Genomic DNA, 26424 nt, shown 5'->3' with positions numbered 1-26424 from the left:
ATCCTGCCCTCTGTCAGTTTGAAGCCATTCCTCTTTGTCCTGTCACCACATGCTCTTGTAAGTATATATATTATATGTATATTTAATAATAAATAAATAACTTCATCACTTCCTTGTTCCACATGACTATTTTCATTGTCAACAGGAGAAAAAGCACCATCCCAGGCTACAAGCAAATCACAGAGCCAGAAAAAATTTTTTTTTCGCTCCCACAAATGGAGCACAAAATTCAGGATGACTTTTGGCAATTTTTTTTTTTTTTAAATCCACGTTAATATCTTGAAGAGGCAGGATGCAGAAAATAAATAATAAATGCAAGCGGAAGAATAACAGAATTGCCCCATTGAAATTTCCAGGGTATTTCCAAGGACCTGACCCAGCAGAGCAAAAAACTTTCATCTTTTTCATTAGCGCAGTAAAAATATTTTTTCTCCTCTTCTAGGTTCCTGAGGTAAAACTGTCAATGCTTAAACCTACAAATAGTCCCTCTGCTTTAAGAAAAAATGACTCCAAAGTGCAGTTGTCATGTGTGAAACCCCTCTTCCTTCTAGACAGCACAGGAGAAAGCAAACAAAAGGCCACAAACTCAAAAATACCCATCAAACACAAATACTTCAGTATTTAAAAGTTCCTTTTGCATCTCTACCGTTACCACTGCTCCTCTAAGCAGAGAGAATGACCAAAAGTGTCAGAGCACTGAAGACTGGGGAAAGGAGTCCCTGCAAATTTTGGGCTGTGGAAACTTTGTGCCACAAAAAAGTAGAGGATGGGTTGGTTGTCAGCTGGAAAAAAGAAAATCTGGGAAATTGGAAGGGGGGAAGTTGTGTGGGAGCCTACGATGTTTGCCACAAGCACTTTTGTCTGTTTAGCTATGGAAATTAATGAAAATAAATCATCAGGAAGGCAATAAGTGGGTCTGCAGCGGAGGAATGCTGATCCTGATGTTTACACACCCAATGTTTGTTTGGAGACTCCACAACCTCCACAGCTTGCTTCAGTGCGTATGGTGGTGTCACTGCATTGCCTTCTCCCCTTTTAGTTTTTTTCATCCTGGATATGAAAGTGTCCCCGAAGCACAGAATTGGTTTCCAGAAGTTCCTGTTGATGGGAGGAGGGTGCACCTCAAGAAAACCAGTCCTTGAAGAATAAAACCTTAGCAAATGGAGAGTCCTCATGGTGTAACAGCTGCAACAGGTTGTAACCTCTGAGGCTGTGTCCATGTTATGAGATAAAAGAGGCCAATGACCCCCAAAATTTTATTTTCTCACCTTTTTCCATAAGATATGGTTGATATATCCCCCTCCAGAGGCTGCTGCCAGCTCCCCCAATGGGCTGCTTCAGCTTTCCCAAAACATGTACCAAATCTTCTCTTCTACTCCTGTTTATAAGAAGCTCGTCATCATGATTTTAAATGTTTAATTAGCACCACAAACAAAAAACACTAAATTCTTGCCATCTTGCAATGGTTCCTGTCCTGTGAAGTATCAAAGAGTCATAGAATGGGTTGGAAGGGATCTTAAAGCCCAGCCAGTGCCACCCCTGCCATGGCAGGGGCACTTTCCACTATCCCAGAGTGCTCCAAACTCCATCCAACCTGGCCTTGGACATGTCCAGGGATCCAGGGGCAGCCACAGCTTCTCTGGGCACCCTGTGCCAAGGCCTCCCCACCCTCCCAGGGAAGTATCTCCTCCTGTTATCTAATCAAAATCTCTCCTTTTTTTTTAGTTTAAAACCATCCCCCACCTTGTCCTAGCACTACCTGTCCATGTAAATAATCATTCTTCCTCTTTTTTTCTCAGCTCCCTTTAAGTCCTGGAAGGCCGCAATGAGCAGCAGAGACTCTGAACCCTCCCACACAAATCACACAACACTGCACAAGTCTGGACAGTTGTGCCTGCACCGAGAGGTTTCATGTGCCTGCCTCACACTCTGGTCCTGAGGCCAGTGAGCACATCAGAATTACACCTCATTTGGCTCCCTCAGCCTGAAAATGGAGCAGCTGCAGCCAAACTGCCTCTCAGAAACTGTCACTGGCTGTGGTCATCCCTGAACCACGTCCAAGACTGTCTGGGAGACACTCCCAGGCCATTCCTGGTCCGGTGCCACAGGGTTCCTTGCTCCCAGGGGTGCACACACACAGTGCTGAGGCCCTGTTACGAACCAGGAAAGCAAAATGCCCCCTTCTAAGCACAGATCTTAAAGAGAAATTACTTTAAATCTTTTATTTTCCAACTGTCATCAACCTGGAAGCAGAAATGCAAGGCCTGGGAAGGGATATCACAGATCTACGTTGACACGGGAGATATCATCAATCCATGACCTGAAATAAATATTCTCCCAAAAAGGTCCCATCCTTGCCTACTTGGTGGGGCACAAGCTGCTGGACTTTCAGATGAGCAACACAAGAGGTGTTTTTTCTCTTTGCAAACCCAGGGCTGAGATGGACTGTGCAGAGATTGAGGTGGATTTTCCCAGTGGTGTGAGCTCAACCTTGGGAAAGTGCTGAGTGGAGGGATCAGTAATTAGTGATGGATAGCGTATTCACCAAGGCCATTAGATGGAAAGAAAAGCAAACCTGCCGCATTTCTCAGCTGCAAAGAAAAGCAAACCTCCAGCAGCAGGCTCCACATTCCTTTCCCTGCATTTCCCTGCCTCCTGACAGCATCCCAGTGACCCCTGCCCGGCACAGCCCTCACCACAGCTCCGCTCTCATCAGAGGACTGGCATTTCCAATCAATTAGATGTGTCACCACCGAATTTCTCTGCTAATTACTCCAGTTTATTATGTCTAAAGCCAGGTTAAATGCAGAATTCCCCAGGTCAAGCGGGGTCGTCCAGACAATCAGTTCCACATTTTCCACAGCAAAAGCGATCCCCACAATCAGTCACTGCCAAGTGGGTCGTAATGGCCAAGCTGCCAGTTCATGGCCTGAGGTGGAAGATTCAGGAGGAGAAAATGCTCTTGGAGAGGAAGAGGAAACTTCCCAGTGTCCAGGAATGGCTTGGGTTTATTCCCTATCAGTTTGAATGGAGTTATCCTTTTTGGGGGGGAAAGGAAGAAAGCTGAAATCTACATGCACAAGGCAGCATTTGGCTTCACTGCCAGAAACTGTTCCCTGTTTTATTGCATTTAAACACCCCCCCCCCCAAAAAAAAAAAAAAAAACTGGAATAAAACAAGGCTATAACTTGTGGGAATAAAGGAAGCTTTGTCCTGATGGAGCCCAGGTCAGTGCAAACATCTCCTTCTTTCCAGCGCTCTGTGAATCCAACATTAATTATGTGAATCACCCTGGAGTCCGTATTCCATCAAAACACATTCCTGACGTGATGCTTGGAGGGAACACACGGGTTACCTTCACTCTCTGGGGCAGAAACTACTGACACGTGAACTCACAAGTGCTTGGGAGGTTCCTTCCAGAGAAAGCTTCCCAAATTATGTCATGAGGGCAGGGATCTTGTACAAACACTGTCTTTCATCCTCGAGAAATCCAAAGGGCTTTGCGAGTTATAAATCCATCATGAAGGCATCCGTGGATCCAGACTCTCAGAGGAGGGACACAAGAGCAGGTATTTATGTAGGAGCTCAGGATTAGGGGAAAAGAAGCGAATTCAGGAGGTGAATTAAAGGAAAGGGTTCCTAGGAATGATGTGAGAAATGCTGCACTTGGGATCAGGTGGTAAAACTAAAAGTTTAGGGATCATTATTTTAAAAAATCCCATTATTTAAAAAATCTTAACACGGCCTTTATCCAGGCAGTGGCACGTGGGACATTTGGCAGAGGAATTCCCTTTCCTATGTGCAACATCCACAGAGGGACCAGGCAAACAATCACTGATTTATCCACACAACTTTTTGCATGGATTTTTCTGTCCCCTCAAATCTTCCAAACCACCCAAACACAAGTGAAGGCCAAGTTGACACTACAAACTAAAATACAGCAGAGTATTGACCAACTGCTCTGATTGCTGGTTCAGAATAGCTTTCTAAAGGGAAAAAAGAAAAAAACAGCAACAAAACAAACAAACAAACAAAACCCCACAAAAACCAACAAACAATAAAAAACAAACAACAAAGCAAGACAGATAAATTTAGGTCTCAAGGACTCCCATTACTTCTTCATCCAGTTAGGAAATAAAACAAGAAAATAATTTTCAGGGTAGCTGAGTACTCTTGTCTCCAGTCACAAACTGGAAAATCACAAGAACTAGGAAGAAAACCCAAACCCCGAAAAAAAAAAGGGGGGGGGGGGGGGGAGGGGGGAGGGGGAATAACATTACAGCATGACTTTAAAGGGTTTTTTTAATAGAAAAGAACATAAAAGCCAGTTTGTCTCTCAAGGGCAGGTTCTGGAATGGATTTCACTTTCCAGTTCCTACAATATATGCTGATAATGACTGTATCAAGTAATATAAAATGATGAAAGATATTTAGCAGGGGCCTTACAGCAAGAAAGACTCAAAGCCATGAGTGCAGAAGACACAGCAAACTCTGGAGCACTGAAAAAAAAAAAATTTGTCCTTGAGTCTTACAATGAAATTCCTATTAATCCACTAACATGGAGCATGCTTAGGAGTTCAGGGATATCACATGAAAAATAGAAAATGCACTAGAAAATGATAACTCTGAGCACTTATAGTGCGAGAAAATGCCCCAAGAGAGCAAATATTTGCCTCAAAGAAAGTAATAAGACACATGAGCCTGTAATGGAAACAACTTTGGAGGAATGTTTAAAAATTGCAATAATTAAGAGAGCGGTTCCCAGACAGGCACTGGGCACCGATCCGGGAAAGCACTCAAGGAGGTGTCAGATGGAAAAAAAAAAAAACAAAAACCAAAAAACCCAGAGGTGTGGATGTGCCTGTAGCTCTGATCCCTGGGCATTGTCGTGCCCAAATCCCCCCTCCCTGGGAGCTCTGGTGCCCAGGCTGGGCTGTGGAACACCAAAGCTGAGGATGGTGATTAACAACCGGTGCCTCCGAGTGACCTGCAAAAGCAGGATCTGTGTGAGAGGAGGAGACCTGGCTGTCAGGGAGATTGGAGCAGACAGATGTTTAATGGAGTCCAGGATTACAGATCTGCCAGGCTTCACATGTAATCACCAGCTTCTTAGGTTTCCTCTTTCTTCTCCCCTTCTTCTGGGTCTGTTACAGGGTCAGGGGCTGGGGGAAGGGAGGAGGGTGATTTTCAGATTTCCAGCTAAATTCCTTGAGCTGCCCTTAATACTCTGACCCATTCCTAGCTGAAAACACAACCTACCAGCCTGACAAGACTCAGGGAGATGGGAGTGGGGTTTTTATTGTTTAAAACATGAGACGGATGCATTAAACGCCACACATCCACCTTCCTTCTCCCAGAACAGCACAGCAGCTGTACTGAGCAGCCTGTGTTTGACTCCACAGAGGAACAGCACCACAATCAATAGTGCCAGGTGACCCCCAGGCCGTGTGCTGGGCAGCACCGTGCCCCAGGGGACATCTCCATGGCTCCCCAGGATCAATAGTCCCTGCCTCTCCTCACCCAGGGAATGACTCTGCAAGTGCTTTTTGCATTTCTGGGCATTGCTCACTCCTTCTTTCCACCCTTTCTTATTTTCTGTTCTCCTGAGCAAGGCAGAGGGGAGCTGTCAGCAGAAGCCCATGAACTAGAGGGAACAATTAAAACTTCAAAACCCGGTGCAGGAGGAAGGAGACCTGGTTAGAGTGAATGACTCATCCCACTCCTCATGTCCTGACAGCAGGCAAAACCCTTCAGGCGTGTCCCCCACATGAACACCTTAAGGCAAGGAATCCCAGAGATTAATTAAACCATCCTCTAGAGAACACAGCACCCTCAGAACCCTCTGAGAATCCCTCAGCTCCCGTGCTGCTTCTTTGAGCAGCCTGTGGAGGAAGTATACTGGCATGGGGACATGGCTTTTTTTGGCAGGCTAAGAGATGGATGCTGACATTAGTTCAGGCCGCAGCTCAAGCCAAATGCAGATCCAGAGATGGCACTGGGAAAGCTGTGGTTCTACCCTCAAATATTGAACATGTAAAGCAGGCTACAACTGGAGAGTTCAGGCCCAAACGTGCCACCACTCTGTCTGAACACAGGTCCTTCAGTGTGGCAGGCAATAAATCGTGTTGATGTGGACTAAGTGCATCCAAATCCCAGCCCAGGGGTGATCCAGAGACTCAGCCCTGATGCTCTGCCCTGTCACAGGCACAACCAAGGACGTGTCACTCGGTCCCTCTGCTCATCAGCTGCAAAATTTCCCCAGCAGTGCTCTGACCCAGAGCTACAGGAGTTCATGTCCTGCCAGCCGGCAGGGTTTAGACTCTGTCCACGACTCAGATCCATGAACTCAAAGTCCTGCAGCAGCTGCAGATCCTCCCCCACAGCTGGACCCAGAGATTAATGCAATGTGCTTGCAGGGAGGTAATTTCTCTGGGATGGGGCAGGCCTGGAAAGGATGGTTCTGGCATGGATCAGCCAGGCCAAGCACGAAGCAAAGGGATCCCAACCTGCATTTTGTGTGAAATCCTTCCCTCCAGTGAACAACTGCTCCCTGCTGGTCCTCTCCACACAGCTTGGGCTTGTCAAGGTTCCTCTAGATGGGATCAAGGAAGCTTTCACTCATGTCACTTAGAGGACAGGGTGGCTACAAATTATTCTCTGAAGGAGCATTTCCTTATCTGATACACAGCAAAGCTCAGACTGGTGACAAAGCAAAAGTCTCTCTGAAATTTGGGAAACAATAGAGTTTTCCAGCTCTCACCAGGGCATGTATACAGGTCAGGAGGGCAGCTGAGTTTTCAATAGCCAGTGGCAGGTGCTACAGAGAGTTCCAAAAGAGGTCCTGATCTTGGAAATATCTTCTGTACCTTCAGGGCACATGGAGTTACAGAGGTTTCCCCACAGCTGATGTCACTGAATTATAAATTCCTAGAATATCCTGGCTTGGAAGGATCATCAAGTGCTACTCCTGGCCTGCACAGTATCACCCAAAAAATCACACTGTGTGTCTGAGAGTGCCAGGAGTCTGTGAGCAAGGCGGGGAATGATTCAAGGTCTCCCAAATCCTGGACTGTCTCCCAGCCTTTCCTCCTTCCCAGAGCACTTTGCGTACTCCTGGTTTTAGGGCAAAGTGAGTAACTTCAATACAGCATCAACTGGCTCATGAAAGCCTTTCCAAAGCATAAAAAGAGCTTAATTCAAGTGTGAAAAGCCCAAGGCTGAGGAGTGAGAGCTGGAATTCCAGCTGCCTGTGTATCTCATGGGATGGAGACAGCCCCAAGAGGAATTTCTTCCCTTGCCATGAACATTTGGGACACCTCCAAGACCGTGAATCTGTTCCTCTCCTTGCTCAGCTCAGCTTTCTCAGCTCTTCACATCCCTTCTGGAACACACAACCAACCCATCAGGAGGTTAAGGGACTCCCCACTCCCTGAATTATCCCAGCTCACTCCGAAACACCCACATGAAAGCAGCAAATGAGTTAAAATCAAGCTAAATTATTACTTTTTCGCAATAATTTGCCCTTTTGCTGATAAAGAATTATTTTGAAGGAGTCAGCAGCACAATGCGCTGTGGTTTTGCCAGTGGGCCAAATCACTTTTATCGTTCTTGGCTGAGAAACAGAGGCACTCACAGAGTGTCTTTTCCATCCTTAGCTGAGCATCCATGCGGGATTTTCCATCTATTCAGACATTTCTCAGAGGGCATCTGACCTTATTTAACAGGCCCTTAATTAGGTGAAAGCAAATGCAAGGGAGGGCGGAGTTCAGCCTCTGATATCGCTGAGGGTAATGAGGAGAATTCCAGGGGCAGCAAAGAACAATCAAAGAGAACAAAAAGTTGCCTTTGCTGCCAACTGGGATTACACTCGCTTGATAGGGATTGAGTGAACTCTAGGAACTGCTCTTCCCTATCAATTTTCTGCAGGACTGCCCAAGAGCGGGACAACTGGCGAGGAAATGGGAAGTTTGGAGATCCTCTTCTTTGGAAGATTTAGAGGGAGAGGAATGAGACACAGTTTTGCAAATACAATGAATCCAACCATGTTTTGGATGTGTTAGAAAGTCTGGCGGCCCTGATCTTGTGTGGGATGTCAGGCTGGTTTAGGAACAGCCAATTATGGAATCATGGAGTGGTTTGGGTTGGAAGGGATCTTAAAAATCATTCAGTTCTACCCCTGCCATGGGCAGGGACACCTTCCACTGTCCCAGGCTGCTCCAAGCCTTATCTAACCTGGCCTTGGAAACTTCCAGAGATCCAGGGGCAGCCACAGCTTCTCTGGGCAACCTGTGCCAGGGCCTCCCACCTCACAGTCAAAAATTTCTTCTTAATTGCCTGATAATTAATCCAAGGAAGAGATGATGCTGCCAACACTCTTCCAGAAGTTGAGTGCTGAAGCCCTGCAGAAGACCTGACCACCTCCAAGAGAGGATGTGCACAGTGGTCATCTCTAACAGCCTCTTCTAAATCAATATTCCAAGACAGCAGAATAACAGAAATCTGGAACAACAGCACCAAAATTTACAGCATCTGGGTGTCTCTTCTGCTTTTAAATCCCAGGGTCAAAAAGTCACACCTATTAGATAATCTCAGCTTTCTGTTTTCGAACAAGATCTTCCTGCATTTTCTGGTCTGGGCCCAATGATGAAAAACGTGGTCTGCACACAACCGGATGGCTCACAAAAAACAAATGCAAATTAAAAGAAAAAAAAAAACAAAATAAAACAAAACAAACAAAAACAAACAAACAAACAAAAAAAAACTCTTGAGATATTTTTAAAACTTGTTATCTTGAGCCAGTGTTTCTGTCAAACAGACAATCCCCTGGAAACAGCCACTCCAAACCGGGAGTTAATGCCGCCTGGTATCTTGTGCAAAGACCACATTTGAAGAAATTAAGCCACAATTAAGCGAAGTTATTAATGATTGCTTTAACTAATTGATACGATAACATAAGCAGCAGACAAGATTTTTAATCAGTGGTCATGGAACCAGAAGTAAACTGGCCAGACACCCCCCTCCTCTTTGGCAGCTAATTTGCAAACAATAATTCTGCTGCTGATAATGACTCAGCGGCAGAGGGGAGAAGAATAAATCTCAGGAGACAAATAGGTATAAGCCTTCCCCATTTTAATGAGAAACAGACACAAAAAGGCCAAAAAGACCCTGTCAACATGATTTGCAATACAGTTACTTAATTTTTACCAAATGTGCTTTCTGCCACGCTTTAGTTGAAGTACATATTTATTTGATATTTCGCTGGCGAAGTTTAAAAGAGCCTCCAAAATACCCATCTGCTTCTGCTACGCATGACCCTACCAGTCTCACCTCCGACACACTGTAATGGTTTTAGGGAATGATAGCACTGCACAGATGTGATTTATTCACAGATTGTGGGTGACTTTCTGCTAATTTACAGGGGGAAAGGCACAACTTTCCACTGGAGCGTGAAGCTGACCCACAGAACAAGCCTGCCTGCACGGAGAGGGACAGCAAATCTCCCTCCCTGAGGCGAACACAGAATCACAGGATGGTTTTATAAGGGGCAATAAAGAGCATCCCATTTCACCCCTGCCATGGGCAGGGACACCTTCCACTATCCCAGGTTGCTCCAAGCTCCATCCAACCTGGCCTTGGACACTTCCAGGGATGGGTGAAGTTGCTCATAAGTAACAAAAGTCTGCTCAAAACCTGGTTGCAGAACAGTCTCCCCTAACCTTCAGTGAACCAAAAGTAAGAGGAAGCTCAAAACCTTGAGATTTAAATAACATGAAGTTGACATCTCTTGCCCTTTACCTTCTGGATTTTGAGCCTTTAAGGTTATTTCCTCCAGCTCTTCCCTTTGATCCCTTTGTATCAAAAGGAAGGGCTGAGATTCCTGTCTTGGAGTTGCTTCCATGTGTTGCAAAACACTGGGAGAGTCCCAGGAGCCCAGCATGCTGAAACACAGATATTTAGGGGGGGGTGGAGATGACCTTCCAAATGTTAGTCCAAAGGTGGGACAGGGGAATGAGCATCCTGCACCTCCTGGCGTGCAGAGGTGCGCTCTGTGTGTGTGTGTGTCAACCCTTGAGCAGAGAGGAGACAAGGAGACATGGTCAGTCAGAGGTGTGGAGACAGCTGGGAGAGCAGAGAGCAAAGGAACAAGGATGCCAGGAATGCAGGAGCCTGGAAATGAGAGGGAAGGGCTGCAAAGGATCAGAGAGAGAGGCAGGAGAAATGAGAAAGGGGTGGATGAATTATCTCCATCCCTGCAAAAAATTCCAGGGAGTTCCTCAGCCAGGAAGAGAAAGAAATTCAGAGATGATTAGGTGAGGGAGGGGGACCCAAGGAAGCACAGGCATGTGTGATGAGGAGCAGGGAAGATGCAGAGAAGCTGCAGCAGAAACCCTCCTGTTCCCCCAGCATTTCCCATCTGCTCCTCATCCCCTGAGATCAGCATGTGAGGCACGGGGTTCCTCTGCACACCAGAAACAGAAAAAGGAGAAAGAAACAGTCCCAGCCTCCAATGCACTGACATAAAAAGTGTGGGGAGGAGCTGTTTACAGGGCATGTAGTGACAGGACAGGGGGAGAATGGCTTCAGACAAAGTGAGTAGGTTTAAATGAGATATTAGGAGGAAATTCTCAGCTGTGAGGGTGATTAGCACTGGTACAGGCTGCCAAGAGAAGCTGTGGCTGCCCCAACCCTGTAAAGTCCAAGGTCAGGCTGGATGGGGCTTGGAGCAAGCTGGGACAGTTATTGTAGCTCCCTCAGAGTGTTTGTGAAGGCTGGAGTTAAAGGGATGATCTCCTGATCAATCCTGACAGATCCCATGTGTGCACCAACCCTTCCCTGCCCTGTCAACAGGGACTTGAAACACGTTCACACCTAAAACACAGAGATGTCCACACCTCTGGGAAATGATGGGACCTTTGTATGCTCTGTCTCTGGGTTTCAGTGACAAATCTCCTCTCCCTCTTTCAATCACTGCCTGTATAAAATCTGTATTTCTAGATAATGGTGAAAAGCTGTTGCATTCTGCTCCTCGGAGCGTTGCATGTCTGACTGAGTGGGCAAGAGCTGCTTGTCACCTCTCAGTGTCCAGAGGAGCTACAAGGGAGGAATTGTTTCAACCACAGAGTACAAGGCTGAGCGGGGTTCCATCTCCCTTGGAGCCCAGGCAATTCAGCTCCACTGGAAAACCCCCATGTGCAAAACAGGGACCCCAAAGTTCTCTGGGGAAAATGCTCCCATGCAGCAAAAGTTGACCTCAAAAAGGCCAGGGGGTTATTTTGGCAGAATGAGAAAGGTGTTCCCTGTATCCATATTTACAGTGACGGCTCTTTTTAGGTGTTCCAAGTTAAAGGGTGCCTTGCTGGGATGCCCAGAGCTGTGTTAAGCCTAGGACGAGCTGGAGAAATTGGCTTTATCACTGGGGCTTCCATTCCTGTGGGGGGCTGGTGAGAGGTGGAGCCAAATCTGGCAAAACCACAAGGTTTGGAGCACAAGCTCTGTGAGGAGTGGCTGGGAGAGCTGGAGCTCTTTAGCCTGGAGAAAAGGAGGATCAGTGGGGACCTCATGGCTCTTCACAACTCCCTGAGAAGAGGTTTTTGTGAGGTGGGGGTCTGTGTCTTCTCCCAGGCAACCCCCAACAGGACAAGAGCAAATGGTCTCAAGCTGCACCAGGGAAGGCTCAGGTTGGATATTAGGAAAAATTTCATCAGTGAAAGAGTGGCCAAGCACTAGAAGAGGCTGCCCAGGGCAGTGGTGGGGTCACCATCCCCAGAAGTGTTCAAAACACAGGTAGAAGTGGCACTTCATGACATGGTTTAGTGAGCACAGAAGTCTTTGGTCAAAGGTTGGACCTGCTGATCTTAGAGGCCTTTTCCAGCCTTAATGATTTTGTGATTCTATGAATTTAATAACCACACAGATAATAACAGAACCACTCTTATCTCTGGGGTACAGACAGGGCTGAGCCCAGCAGGCAGAGGAAGGAGAAACCTCCTCCTTCCCCAGGGATGGCACAAGCCCTGGTGCCTGTCTATCTTTAAAAAGGTCAGGTTAAGTCATCACCCCCCTGTCCCTCATCTCCACAGATCTCCCAATATCACTCTGGGCAGTGAAAACCTCTGATAAGTCAGATCCTCACCCTTTTATAAAAGACTCGTACATGGCTTGTAGAGTGGGTGGGATATTTGCTCCCCAAGGGCAGCCTGTTCATAATCCTGCCTCCAGCACAGGCAAACCCCTGCACCCACTCACTGAGGCTCTACAAATATTAATTTATCCAAGCATTAAAGTCTGTTCTGTCATGAGCACACAGGTAGTGACAGCGCTGTCACTCACATCGCCCGCCTCACATAAAATCAGATTTGGGCAAAGGCTGATGCAGTGCTGAGTGTTTCACAGGCTCACATCAGATTTTAAATAACGACAGTCCCTGCCTTTTTCACCAGCCTCTCTCACAGAGACGCCCATGGGCGTCAGAGATGGGTGGGAGGAGATGATTGATAAATCACAGGGGGCTCAGAGCTCCTGAGCTCTCCACAGGCCTTGGGGTCCTAAAAACACCAGCTTCGACTTGTGTTTTGGAACAGCCAAGCACAAAATGAATCTGCTCATGCTGTAAAGGTCAGAGAAGTGCAGGTAGCAAGAACAAGTTTTTTGGAAGTCTCTGGAGGAAAAACTAATTGTTCCTCTTGTTCCAGATTTCACGTTTTAAGGATGTGAGGGAATGAGCGTTGCTGTCCCACTGCCCTTTCCCCCAGAGGTTTGAGACAGCTCCTGGGAGTCTCTGTAAATCTGCTGGGCTGTGCAAAGGCAGCAGTGGTGTCTGGGGTGACCTCAAAAGTGTCTGCACTAAAAGGACACTGAGCAAACCTGAAAACAGTGCGTTGGTTTGAGGTGCATTCATTGCTCTGCTCCAGGGTTTTCACCCTCAAGGAGCCCCGTTCTGTGCAGAAGGAAAAAGAAAGGCCCCAGACAGTAAAAGGATGAGGAAAAGGAATGGGGTCATGCTTAAAGTCTTTCAGGAGCTCTGGCATCATCTGCCTTTAGCTTCTCACCCCACCCCAAAAAGTGACTGGAACTGTTTTCACATCAGGACTGGAAGTAAAATCCCATCCTTGCTCAGCATGGAGCACATGAGAAGGAATCCCAGCTCTGTCATCCTGTCCTTTCTCCTGAGTTATGGGATCTCTCAGCCTCTTTAATCAGGAGGAATTTACAGAGTTGCTCCCCTCCCCACACCAAATTTTAGGTATAAATATCCACAGTAGAGGGAAATGGTTGGAGACATCCCAAAACACTTCAAGTGGTGCAGGCAGAAGAAATTACACTACTAGATAAAAAAATATAACCAGCAACACTAGTTTGATAAATCATTGGGCATGTATGGGTGAGCATGTCCCACTCAGACTGGTGGCCTCCACTGAAGTGGCCCCGTGGGGCAACTCCCATCACCCTACCACAATCCCTCACTGCTCCCATTCTTTTTGCGGATTCAAAGCTCCTCATGAGCATCTGTGAGTCAGGCAGGTATGATAGCTCAAGTAATCCTGCACACCCACAGGACTAAGTACAAACAGTGCATTTCTCATGTAAAAGTAGTTCTTCCTCCTACCTCCGGCCCAAGCAGCAAACTTCCCAAGGCCCAGAATTCCACTGAAATCAGCCAGAATTCCGTGCTGAATACTCAGATTGATCCTTCCCTGGAATCTGCCTGCCAGCATTTTCAATCACAATGCTGATAAAACAAGAGGAGCACCACACTAAACTTGGCCTGCACTAAACAGCCTCCTACACTCTTGTCCACTGTGTCCCAAAGAGGATCCAACCTCTCCAAAATCTCCAGTTAGAGCCAAATCATTCAGTGATGATTTGATGACAACCTTCCTGTGTCTGTGGCAGATGCAGCCACAATTTGGGTGGGGGTGAAGAACAATGCAGCGGCAACTCCTTGTCCTGTAGCCAGCAGGACAAAACAACTCTGGGGGTGATTGCTGCCCCCTGAGTTCTGTGCCCCTGGCCCCTCAATATTGCAAAAGTACATAAATGCCACGGGTTTATGAACATAAAAATCCTGAGGCTGACAACAGAGCACATCCTTGTAGGAGCTGTGGTCGCTGCCAGAATTTCTGGGCAGCCCTGAAGTCCACAGCACAATGGAGCTAAAAGGTTTAAAAAACACCACAGGCTGCTGTAGTTCCTTACCTGCTTCTCAGACATGATGTAGAGGTGCTCATGGTCCATGGAGAAGGCCATGTCCCTGAGGATGGGGCCAGCGTCCACCACCTGCACGATCTCGTACTCCAGCGTGTTCTTGGTGGTGCCGTCCACACGGATCTGGGCAGCAACAACAAAAGCAGAGGGAGAATGTGAGGATTTTCCCTCCTTCCACTGGGAACAAATAACTACAGAACCACAGGATGATTTGTGTTGAAAGGAACCTTGAAGACCATCTCATTCCACCCCCTGCCATGGGCAGGGACATCTTTCACTATCCCAGGGTGCTCCAGCCCCATCCAGCCTGGCCTTGGACACTTCCAGAGATCCAGGAGCAGCCACAGCTTCTCTGGGAAACTTTTCTCTCACCACCCTCACAGTAATATATATCTATTTATAATATATTTACAAAATAATCATTGGACAAGATTATCGTGGCCCAGCCATTGTGTATATTGTGGCCCAGGTCTTCTGGACAACAACCACTGTCAACAAAAAGTGAACTTTTTCCCAGCCTCCTCACCAACAGGATGAAGCAGATTTCATCACTTCTGCTGCTCCCATCAACACAAGAGCACTGTAAGAACATTGCAGAGCCTGCTGGCTTTTATCTGGCACTGTCACTGCGCTCCTGTCACCGCCTGGACAAATCTACCACGCTCAAAATGATGGCAACGAGGGAAGAATCTGTGGTGGTGATGAGCAGGAGATAAAAAAACACACAAATCTGCAGGACTGACTCACTCGAATGCTGCTCTGATAATATTATTGCTCTTATTGCTAATGTTCCACGGGGCAATTTGTTATTGCAGAGTGTTCAGTGCAACACAGACTATTTCTCTCGCTGATTGCATATATCAGGTTTTGAGATCAGTCCTGCACCAATGTGGCACCTTATGATTCCAGACACATCTCATAACAGGGTGTCACTTAGGGACATCAATAACTGGGATTATGAGGAGGAACAAGACACACAGTCCCAGTCTGTCCCTGACAATGATCCAGTGATACAGAAGAAAATGCAGAAAACAACAGATTTTTCTTTACCTGCTTAAAAACAATTTCTAGAGTTTGGGCTCAAAAGCAGCTGGAGAAGGTTTGTAATCCCTTTCAGTATGGAATAAGTCATGATAAAATAGCTATTCTCAGGAGTTCTCCTGAATCTTGTGATGCTCTGTACAGCAGCAAACCCCACAGTCATGTTTCAGAGCTGCATCCACATTCCTTATCTCCTTCTGTTTCCCATGTGCTGCCTTTCACTTTCTGAAAATGTTCTATCCTACAGCAACACAAACACCACAACACCTTTCCCTAAAAGAAACAAAGTTGGAGGAGATCTTCATCCTGCCCCACTTTATAATCTCCATTCCTTCCTGACCAAAGATTCCCAGCCTGCAGTTGGATAGCAGAGCAAAAAGCACCCTTCCCATCCAAAGGAAACAACAAGCTGTGGAGAACTTATGGTGTCAAGACCTGTTCCCACTGTTCCCTGGCACAGTCCTTGAGCTTGTTCCTTCTGTATCAACCCCTCAGCCAAGAAACTGAGCCTGAATCATCTTCTGTATTGGAAAGTCAAAGAGAAGGGAAGAGAGGGAATGATAAAGGATCTGGAAAGTCTGTATGAGTAAAGGACAGAAATGATATACAGATTGTTATAGTCGTTCTTCCTTGATGTACCCACCTGCTGTGGGACAACAAAGGAATATGATTTCCCCAAGAAAGATAGGGAAAATGAAGCAGAAAGGACTTAGAGGGGCTCTCTGTGCCAGCAAAGGGTGTGGAGGGTGCTCAGGGATGCTCAGATCCTACGTGTTATCCATCAGACTCCACAGAAGTGGAAGCACGTGCAGGCCTTGGCTGCCAGGCTGGTCCAATGACACGGGAGGATTTGCAGTTAATTTGTCATCTTGATGGAGCTGCTGACGGCAGCAACACACGTCCAACATCAGCACACAGAGAGGTCAGGGCCTGCAGCCCAGCACTGAGTAACCCTGATGCACCAAGGGGTCAGGGACTGAAGCCAGCACTGAACATCCCTGAGACACAAAGAATTGGGGGTCTAAAGCCCAGCACTGAACATCCCTGAAACACAAAGAATTCCGGGCCTGAAACCTAGCACAGAACATCCCTGACACAAAGAATTCAGGGCCCAAAGCCCAGCACTGAACAACCCTGAAACACAAAGAATTTGGGGCCTGAAGCCCAGCACTGAACATCCCTGACTCCCACCAGCTCTGGCTGCCTGGGAGCAAGGGGCTCACTCATGTCCATGATTCCTCACAGGGAAATTCAGCTCTTCTAAGTCTTCTTCTTGGAAGTGGACCCTGATGTAAATCACCCATGAGGTCAAGGGCAAAGATGCCCACAGGCTTGGGCTGAGTCATTCCCCTCAGGAGAGTCAGGGCAAGGGAAGGAGGCAGGAAGGGCTGCAGGCTGAGGAGCACAGGAGGCTCCCTGCTGGGGCTCTGCCCCCAGCACATCAAATACCCCCACAGCAGGAGCCTTTCCCCTTCCCCACTGAGGCTTTCCAGCTCCAAGTTCTCCCTCTCAGGGAGCAGTCAGGGAGCTTTGTCTGCTGCCTCCACTCTGCCTTCCCCCAGTCCCTCGTGGCTTCTCATTCCCGTCGTCCGAGCATCCTCACTTCTCTGCTGATCCCTGTGCTAAACAAACCTCACGTCTTGGCTGCTTTGACCTTGATTTTCCAGCACCACCAGGGTCAGATCTGCAGGCCGCCAGATATGTAAGCAGCCAATTATCACCCCAGGGCTCAGCCACTGTCCTCAGCCTTTGCCAGGCCCCATTAAAGAGGGGAAAGAGCTGGGAGATGGAAGAGGCAGGCTGGAGGAACAGCAGGCTGGAGTTAACAAACCATGGAGACAGGAGGCACAGCCCCCAGGGATCTCCCCTGTGCATTTGGTGCAGGTAAAAGATTGCAGAGGCTTCACACCAGGAATGCAGAGCTAATCGGAAGTGATTTAACAGCTATTGCTGGCCTAATAGCCTGAAAAGTCATTATTTTGCAGAGGGGGAGGGAGGGAAGGAGGGGCAGGGCTCCTTGCACCATACCTGTGCAAACACACCCTCGTGGGCTCACATACTCACATCCCAACAGCTCTAAGTGCAGAAACCCCTCTCTCTCTAGTTAAATCTAGCAGTTAATAAGAAGGAAAATTCAGAAAAAGGCCAGAAAATCTGGCAGACATCTACCCACTCTGCACAGCTCGTGAGGTGATTATTGGAGAATGCAGCCAGAAGTCCAGCCCTTAACTCCAACCATCCCTTCACCTGTCTTAAATTCTGTCTTTCTTATGTTGGACCCCAGGCACAGAGCCCTGAGGATCTCCACCTTTCTCTGCACATTCTTCACAGTCCTGGGCATTAGACAGCACAATTGCACTTTCTCAGAGATTTATTCCTGGCTCCAAGGCTCCTGCTAGCACCAGGGCACTTAGGCTGATGAAAAAAATCAAAGAAGAGTCTGTGAAGGAAAAATGGGAAGATTCTCATCAAAGCCTGCAGGTGATCACCACTAAAGTCAGGGACACAGAAACAATCTCTGCTTGGAAAGCTCCCCAAGTTTCCAAACTGCAGGGAATTTGATAAACGCACCACCCATTCCCTCTGTTCCTGCTCTTGTCTGCTGGCATCAGCCACAAGGCCCACCTGGAGTTGGAGTGCTGGCTGGCATGGATAGAGTTTTATTCTGACTGAATGATGGGCATTTCTATATTCAAGGTGTTTTTTGGGAGCTGTGGGATGACAACCTGACTAACAGTCCAGTCAGGATCACCTCTGGGAGCTGCCTGTGAACCGTGAGCTCCTCTGCAAGGCAAGAGGGAGGGGAACAAGTGACAGGGCGGGTTCCAGGACCACGTGTGAGTCTCAAAATGATCAGTCCACCAAAACCCACAGTCCACAAACACACCCATCACCTCCACAACAGGATCCATCTACCTGTTCCCGCTTCCTGAATGTCTGTCCTGGACACGCACATCCCTTAGGCCCCCAGGTGCTCAGCTCAGCTCCCTGGTCCTCTAACCCAAGACATGTGGGAGCTCCCAGGGCCCAGCACTCTCCGGCTGCACATTAATCCTTCTCCTTCCAGGAAGGCTTCACTCACTGGGCTCAGCTCTGCAGAGCCGGCTGATATTAGAACATCAGCATGATGCTTCCCGAAGGTCAGCTACCAAGGGACCCATTCTGGCAGCTGTTTGTTTGTTTGTCTGAACCATTATCTAGAGCTGGCTGTTTATTTACATCCATTGAAGTATCAGACAATAAATATCCTCTCCCAGTAGCAAACAGATGCTTGCACTCGAATGTTCAGGCTAGAGCTGACTTCAAAACGATCTCCTTAATGAGCAAATAGCGCCATTAATCTTTAAAGACACAGGCTCTGGCCTTCTCTGAGCTCCCACCCTGGTCATGGCTAGACCCACAGGCATCCTGGCAAACAGCCCACGGGCCTGGGAGATGAAAGAAGGTAAAAGATACCTTCCATCACTTCTTTTCAGTGTTATCTGGGCCTCCCCAGCTGCTGAAGGATCCACGGGAGGCTGATGCTCGAGGACAGCTTCCCCAGCAAGTTGGTGGCAGACGCCTCAATCACACTTCTAAGAGGGACACAGAGGTTGGTATCACACAGTTATCAAAGAGAGGGACACTATAATCCTCTCCAAATCATGGGGATGGACTCAAAATTGTCAAGGAAAGAGCAGTGGGATTGAAAGACAAAAGGAATTGGTGGTAGAAAGCGCTTGGTGCCTTTGCTGGAAGATAAATCACAGTTATGGCAAAAAAGAAAATATCTTTAAGCTCAGCAGAGTGACAGAAACACCTGCCTCCCAGAGAGGGTCACATACCTCTGCTTGCACCTCTATTCTTTCCTATAAAGTGACATTTCCTGCTAGGATCCATCCACACAGATGGACTTCAGGAGTTTTACTCCAGGCCCATCAAAGCCTGATCTCGTAGACTGAATCAGTGTTTGGAGCATGTTAACATCGTCCAGTTTTGGTTTATTCAAGGAAAAGGCTCTGGCACAAGTTGTTCAGAGAGGGTTTTTTATGCCCTGTCCTTGGAAGTGTTCAAGGCCAGGTTGGATGGGGTTTGGAGCCTGATCTAATGCAAAGTGTCATTTCAAACTTACCTTCAGACTCACTTCAGAAACACACTCCTAACCTAATCTTCTGCTACAACCCCACTTCTGTTTTGTTTGTCCAAGCACCTTGGATTGGTCTCTGGCAGCAAAATGAAAAAAAAAAAAAAAAAAAAAAAAAAAAAAAAAAAAAAAAAAAGAAAAGAAGGATAATTTCCACTGTGCCAACTGGGCTCAGCTGTTTCCTGCTCCTCTAAAGCCATCACCTCTGGCCCAAGAGCATCATTCCTGGCCCACCAGAGTTAAAATAAAGTCCCCTTCAATTAATATCTCTTTATAAAGCACTTGAAAAACACCCAGGGCTGCTGGGAGCGTGGTGGGGGGCAGGATCACGATGACCAGCCAGGCGGGCAGCAGGAGCAGACGCTGGGTGCATGAGAGTCATTACAAATAATTAAATGAATAACTAAGCAGAAGAGGAGCTTGGTGAACCATGGCACATTCAGCCAAGCCATGCCTCCCCACCACTCTGCTTTTGTGCAGTGTCAGCAGCCCCTGGGCTGATGATGTTCCAGGGAATTCATCATCTCCTGCTCCAGCAGCTCTTGCTCAAGTCATGCTGGTGGCTTATTTTGGCCATGAAATTGCCCCAGTTCCCAGGAGAGGGGATTAATTGGCTTCCAGGAAGATTGCAAGGGTGGATTTCAAAGGGAAAATCCTTCAGGTCATGGAATCAGGCCCTGTTACCTCTGCCTGGGTGCGAGGGAGCAACCATGACTGTGGTACTGCCTTGGAAAGTAGGTAAATGTCTTGGGCAGGGAAAGCAATTCCTCCATCCCCTGAGGATTCCTTCCTTTGCTGTCCCTGCCTCTCCTTCTTGCAGGACATTTCACTGAAATCACCATCATCATTCCTCACTATTGGATTAAGGATTTGCAAACACCATTTCCAGGAGATCCAAGCAGCCCTGGAGCCCAGCACATCAATCCAGGCTGCTCTGAGAAAGGCCCAGCCAGAGCCTTATGACTGCACAGGGGCCACTAATACTTCATTGCTTTTCCAATAGCTGTTCCTCCCTGTTTTATGAACCTAGTGTTCCCCAGAGGATGCCAGGACTGCTGGCTGCTGTTCCTGGCACGGAGAGGGAGAAAGGACACAGCAGGCAGTGTATGATCTCATGTCAGGCTCTTCTGAGGATCACCTTATTCCTGCTTTCCCATTGATTTGGGTTGCATGATGGAGCTCTATTGATCTCAGCAAAGACAGGGAAGGGGCCGGTGACACTCCATGTTCTGCCCATTTCCCTCCATTTTCCAGTAAAATAATCCGTTCTGATTTGCCTAAAGCCTATTAACAGGAGATCAATTCCTAATAAAACATGGCATTTCCATAGCCCTGTCTGCCCACCCATCCTAAAGGCCTTTAGAAATGCTAAATGAGAAAGCAAGGGATGAGGTATCCTTAACTCCTGCCTAAGTCAACAGCCAGCAGCAGCTCTCTCTCTCTTTTCCTGTACACATGTTTTAAAGTGCTGCTTGCCTGGACCATGCCAGCCCATCCAAACACAGATCTCAGAGCACCTCCAGCCATATGGAGAGCAGGAGCCTGGAAAACCAGGTGTTCACAGTGTTCTTGAAACTCCTGCTCTCAGCGCTGTCCAGAACCCAAAGTGTCGTGGCAGGAGGCACTCTGAGCAGAGGTGAGAGCTGATGTGGGCAGGAGAGTCATGGAATCGTGGAATGGTTTGGGTTGGAAGGGACCTTAAAGACAATTCAGTCCCACCCCCTGCCATGGGCAGGGACAACTCCCACTACCCCAAATTGCTCCAAGTCCTATCCAGCCTGGCCTTGGATGCTTCCAGGGATCCAGGGGTAGCCACAGCTTCTCTGGACGACCTGTGCCAGGGCCTCACCACCCTCACAGGGAAGAATTTCTTTCAAATATCTAATCTAAATATCTCCTCTTTTAGTTTCAAAGGGTTCCTCTTTGTCCTTTCTCTATCACCCGTGTAAAAGTCACTCTCCCAAAATGCAGGCACACCTGAGTGCACACCACAAAACAGAAAGGGACAGCAAAGCAGGTTGGCCTTGCAATCCCATCAGGCTCCCGGTTTGTGTCTGTTTTGTCCAGGAGGTCTCGTGACAGAATCACAGGATCATTAAGGTCGGAAAAGACCTCCAAGATCACCAAATCCAATCCCACAAAGAAATCTTGTCAGCAGACAAGGCTTATTTGCTACACCTGCAGCACAGCAACAGTCAGGGAGAAAGGTTCTCCCTCACTTCTCCAGCTGTACAATTCCCAGGGCCTTTTCTCCCAGCAGCAATACAGGGTTTTGAAGAAGACAGCTTTCCTAGAATGACTGCTGGCTAATCCTGATCATCTGCAGTGTAATCCCCACCCTGCACACACCCCTGGCCTGGCAGGGGACACAGGGCCTTCACTGGGCAGGGCCACAGGGTTTAATCCCTGCACAGGAGTTACCCACTGACCTCTCGTGTAATCCTGGAAAATTGGGTCAAGCACAGCTGTGCCTGGCTGCTGGATAGGAGATCACCCCTGCAGAGCCAGCACTGCACAGAACAGGGCTCCTGCTTCAGGAGGTCCAAGAGAAACACGGGACAAGATGTTGGTGGGCGTCTGCTTTGTTTTCTGGAGACACGTGGGCCACCGTGCCCTTACAGAGCTGATGGGAGCTCTGGTTTCATGGTGGGTCACTGTCTCACACAGATCCAGCACAGTGGGATCCACTGGAATCATGGAATTGTGGAGTGGTTTGGGTTGGAAGAGATCTTAAAACTCATCTCATTCTGACTCCCTGCCATGGGCAAGGACAACTTCCACTATCCCAGCTTGCTCCAAACCCCATCCAGCCTGGTCTTGGACACTTCCAGGGATCCAGGGGCAGACACAGCTTCTCTGGAAAACTGCCAGGGACTCATCACCTCCACAGGGAAGAATTTCTCCTTAATATCCAATCTAAATCTACCCTTTGTCAGCTTCAAGCTGCCTGCTTTGGGCCAGAGGGTCCTTCAAGCCCAAAGACAAATTCTTAGCTGACAGAGATCCCTTTTCTCCAGTCCACAGTACAGGACTGCTGTCCCATCCCACTGTGGATCCACGCTAACATTTGAAGCAAGAAAAACTCCTGGCTGCAATGGAATTATGAATTAAATTAGACAAAGTGAATGACCAACCTTCTGTCCAAAGCCCTTCATTCTGGGCTTGGACATCACCTAACACAGTGGGTTTCTGACTGCTGCTCCCAGCACCATAAAAATTGATAATTACAGCTTGAAGTGTGTCCAGCCAGGCTGTACCTGAACTGCAGGGCTCACCCCGAAGTGCACCAGCTCCAGAGCTGGAAACAAGAGGGAAAGGAAAGGACATGACCAGGTCCCTGTCTCTCAGCAGGGAGAGCGTGTCAGGTATGTGCAGCTCTCACACCCAGGAGCCCATTGACAGATGACATCATTTTTGAGAGCACGGTTTACACACGGTCCCCCTGCGGCGCTCCCTGATTGATAAATTAGACACTCACGAGCCATGTGCTAATCAATGCAAATCATTAGTTTGTAACAACACAAGGCAAGCTCGGCAGAGCTCATTTTTCAAGGTAATGGCCTGCCAAGCATCCGTGTTCAGCTGCGAGCCCTGCCAGGCAATCCATTAACGGGCTGCTGGCACTCACCTATGGCAGGAGGCTGAGCCTTTGCAGTCCAGTCCCCACCAAGGGCTGGGCTGTGCTGAGCAGTGCAAGAGAGTTCCAAACCTGCTGTTCCTCCTCCTTCTGCTCCACAGCTCCTGGCTCTGTTGCCAGGGGCCACCCTAGACACAGGAATTTGGAGTGCAGTTGCTCCCCACGGACTCTGGATGTTTGTTCTCCACTTACCCCAACCCTGCAACCTAAAATCAAAGCTATTTAAGCCTGAAAAATTGTGCTCTGTCCTCTATCAGTGGAAACTGAAGGTGGGTACTCAAGATGTTGACCTGCAGGTGTGTCCTAGGAAACTCTGTGCTGGCATCGAAGGCATCTCTAAAGGAAAATTTCTGCATCAAGTTGTATTTGGCCAGATAAAGAGGCCATTTGAATGATCCAGCCAGCAGATTTAACTTCCAAATTTCTGCTTCAGGCTCTTACAAGTTGTGCCCAGCTGAGTGAATGCTTTGTGGGAACGGCACTCCACCAGGAAAGGATATGCTACCACTGACCATCCTGTCAGAGCACAGGGAGGGGACAAGGGTGGGACAACTCTGCTCCTGCACCACAGGAGCCCCTACAGCCTCTGTGTCTGCCTCCCAAGCTCTGCAGGATTTCAGTCCCACTGGCAACAGAGCAGTCTCTTCATCCATGGGTCATTCTCACACACAAATCCTGCCGTGGGTGCTCTGCAACTCCAGGTCCTTCAGGGAAAATGAGGATTCTCTGTTTGACATTCCCAGAGGTAAAGTCTGGTCTCACAGAGTGGGTCCTGCTGCTGGATGCTCGTATTTATGATCCCAGTGGATAACCTCAAAGGTCATCCTAGTGCTACTCAGGTGCTTCTGTTTCTCCCAGACCGGTGGAATCTCTTTCACAAGGCAAATACTTGGGGAACTTGCTAACTTTTAAATATTTATGGCTGTTATTGCCATCATTCCTGGTTCTTCATAAAGAGACTGTAAATGGATGCTTTGGGTCACAGTGGTTCTGATTGAGATTAAGGGAACAATAGTGAAAAAAAAAAAGTATGAGAATTACATTTTTACACGTTGAGAGCATGGGCGTCAGCTCGCGAGCTGCAGAACCCAAAACGCTCCCTAAAATCTGGTCAGCTCTTCAGCAGGGGTCAAACTGTAGACAAAAATAATTCAGATAAATTGCAACACCAGAAGGACTCAAGAGTTTTGCCTCAGAAAAACCCAGAAGTGCAGCATGTGTGTGTGTGTGTGAACGGGACTGACCAGACACAAAGATCCCAACGCAGCTGGCCCGGAGCATAAACCCTTCTGTGGGACGGCTCGAAAACTGAGGCAGGGAGTAATGTGGGACGGAATGAAGACAGATGCACCACAACACAGGCTGGATGATGAATACAAGCCCTTTACAAGAGTCTGTTCAGGGGGCTGAGGGACCAGATTCCCGCGGGGATGAGCTCATCCCGCCGGGAACGCGGTGACCCCGAGGGTTGGGAATCATGGGGCACGGGGTGCAGGGCAGCACCACAAAGGGTCCTTTGACTGTGGCCAGACAGGGCGAGCTTGGAGACACCCACGGATCCTCACCACACTGTGGCACTTGAGAGGGAGCCAGCTGCCCTTTGGCAACGGGAGTGGAGTGGAGACGCGGGAATTCTCATGGATACGCGGGCACTGGGGCACACACCAGAACAGCAGCCTGAAAGAGTGGGAATATCCAGGCAGCCAAAAGAGGGGATGTGGAGGCACCCAGAAAACACCTGGGTGTAGGAATGCACCTCACACCCGAGCGGGTGTTTCCATATAGGAAAAGGTTTAAGACTCGCCCCTTGTTGTTCTAATAAGGTAAAAGGACCCAGAAACTTCTTTGCTCTCCTGGCAGTGATTGGCTCAGTGCCAAGACAAAAAACAAAAAATTCTGTTTACCTGTTCCTCAGAAAAAGTAGCTATTCTCTATGGGGCAGTTTGCCAAAAAACCCACCCAAATCGTTCAATACTTAAGGGAGAGCACGAGGCTTCTCAGTGCATTTTTGGGGTGTGTGGCACCTGTCCCACTGGGCTCGGCTTTGTTCTTTTGTTTTTGTATTATTTTCTTTTTTTATTAAAACCTTTTTGCTTTTTCAAGGCACACTTGACCATGCCATCTCACGAAGTTATTTAGCCATTTTCTGTGAGGTGCTGGACACCCTCAGAGGTATTGAACCCTCAGAGCTAATTACACCTGGCTCTTTGAGAAATTCAGTACCTGGGCACTCCAGGATCATCCTCCTGGCTTGAGGATGAGCTCACCAGGGACACAAGGGGTGATGTAGAGATGAGCACATGCATGCACTGACTTAAAATGACAGAAAAATGGAATCATGGAATGCTTGGGTTGGAGGGGACCTCTAAACGTCACCCAGTTCAACAACCAGGGATATCTCCACCTGGATCAGGTTGCTCAGAGCCCCATCCAGTCTGGCTTTGAATGATTCCAGGGAAGGTGCATCCACCACCTCTCCGAACAACGTGAGCCAGTTGTAAAAATCCTGCTTCGGGATAAAACCATCACTCCCTGTCCTACCACGCCCAGCAGAGTCTGTGGAGACCCCAGGCACTTCCCTAAAAGGATCTGCCCCCTGTAGCAGAAAACCCAGGGAATCTGATCCAAAGGGGGGCATTCCCACACCTCAGGTGGTGCAGTGCCTTGGGCAGCTCCAGGCGTCAGCGAGGGCAGCGAACTTAATCACAGCCTGTCACATTCAATCTTGGAGATACAAAGACACATTTGCAATTTCCCTTTCAAGCTTAAGAGAGGCAGACCAAAGCTCCTGCTTTGCTGAGGATTTGGGCACTTTTGCCACTTTCTCAAAAAAAAAAAAAAAAAAAAAAAAAAAAAAAAAGAAAAAAAAATCAAAAATCGTATCCCAGAGATGATATCACCGATTGAGTGAGATTGGCTGTTCTTGCACTGATATTTGTGTCAGATGCTGGTGCTAAACGACTTCAGAAATGCAGAGTGATGGGCTGTGAGTGCATCACTGAAAACAGAGAAATCTGGGACCCACAGCTCTTTCCTCACTCCCTTGCTGAGAGCACTGGGCTTGGGTGGGTGGGTGGGTGGAAGGGTGTCTTGGGAACAATTCCTGTCAGCAGAATGGGGACAGGTTATCTCCACGGCCAGGGGAAAGGGGAACCTGAAAGGAAAGCTGTCCCCAGCCCCTTTTGTCAGCTGACACCCCTGGGGCTAAGGTTAAGATAATGAGGTCCCACGTATCTCTGGGCCCCAGCCCCACTGACAGGGCTGTGCTCTGCAAAGGTTATTGTGATTCAATTGCTGACTCTTTCAGCTCCTGGGCTTCTCAATGCCAAGGTGACCTATTAAGAACTTAATATCAGATAAAAAAAAAAAAAACATCCCTCAAAGCTTTTTTAACCTTCATAATCTATGTTTATCCACA

General features: G+C 48.0%; 1 protein-coding gene across 1 annotated transcript in view; it reads right to left on the bottom strand.

Annotated features, from left to right (window-relative positions):
* Window positions 1-26424, bottom strand: part of PLXNA4 (plexin A4) — a 420747-nt gene that overhangs the window by 212851 nt on the left and 181472 nt on the right. The window contains exon 3 of the mRNA XM_066182659.1: window positions 14197-14328. Coding sequence (XP_066038756.1) covers window positions 14197-14328 — 132 coding nt within the window. The remainder of the gene's footprint in view (window positions 1-14196; window positions 14329-26424) is intronic.

Source organism: Chamaea fasciata, unplaced genomic scaffold, assembly GCF_029207755.1.
Source record: "Chamaea fasciata isolate MVZ Bird 193981 ecotype frontalis unplaced genomic scaffold, bChaFas1.0.hap1 SCAF_5, whole genome shotgun sequence".
NCBI classification, from domain to species: domain Eukaryota; kingdom Metazoa; phylum Chordata; class Aves; order Passeriformes; family Sylviidae; genus Chamaea; species Chamaea fasciata.
Note: the sequence above shows the minus strand (reverse complement) of the source record. Positions and strands in the feature narration are given on the sequence as shown.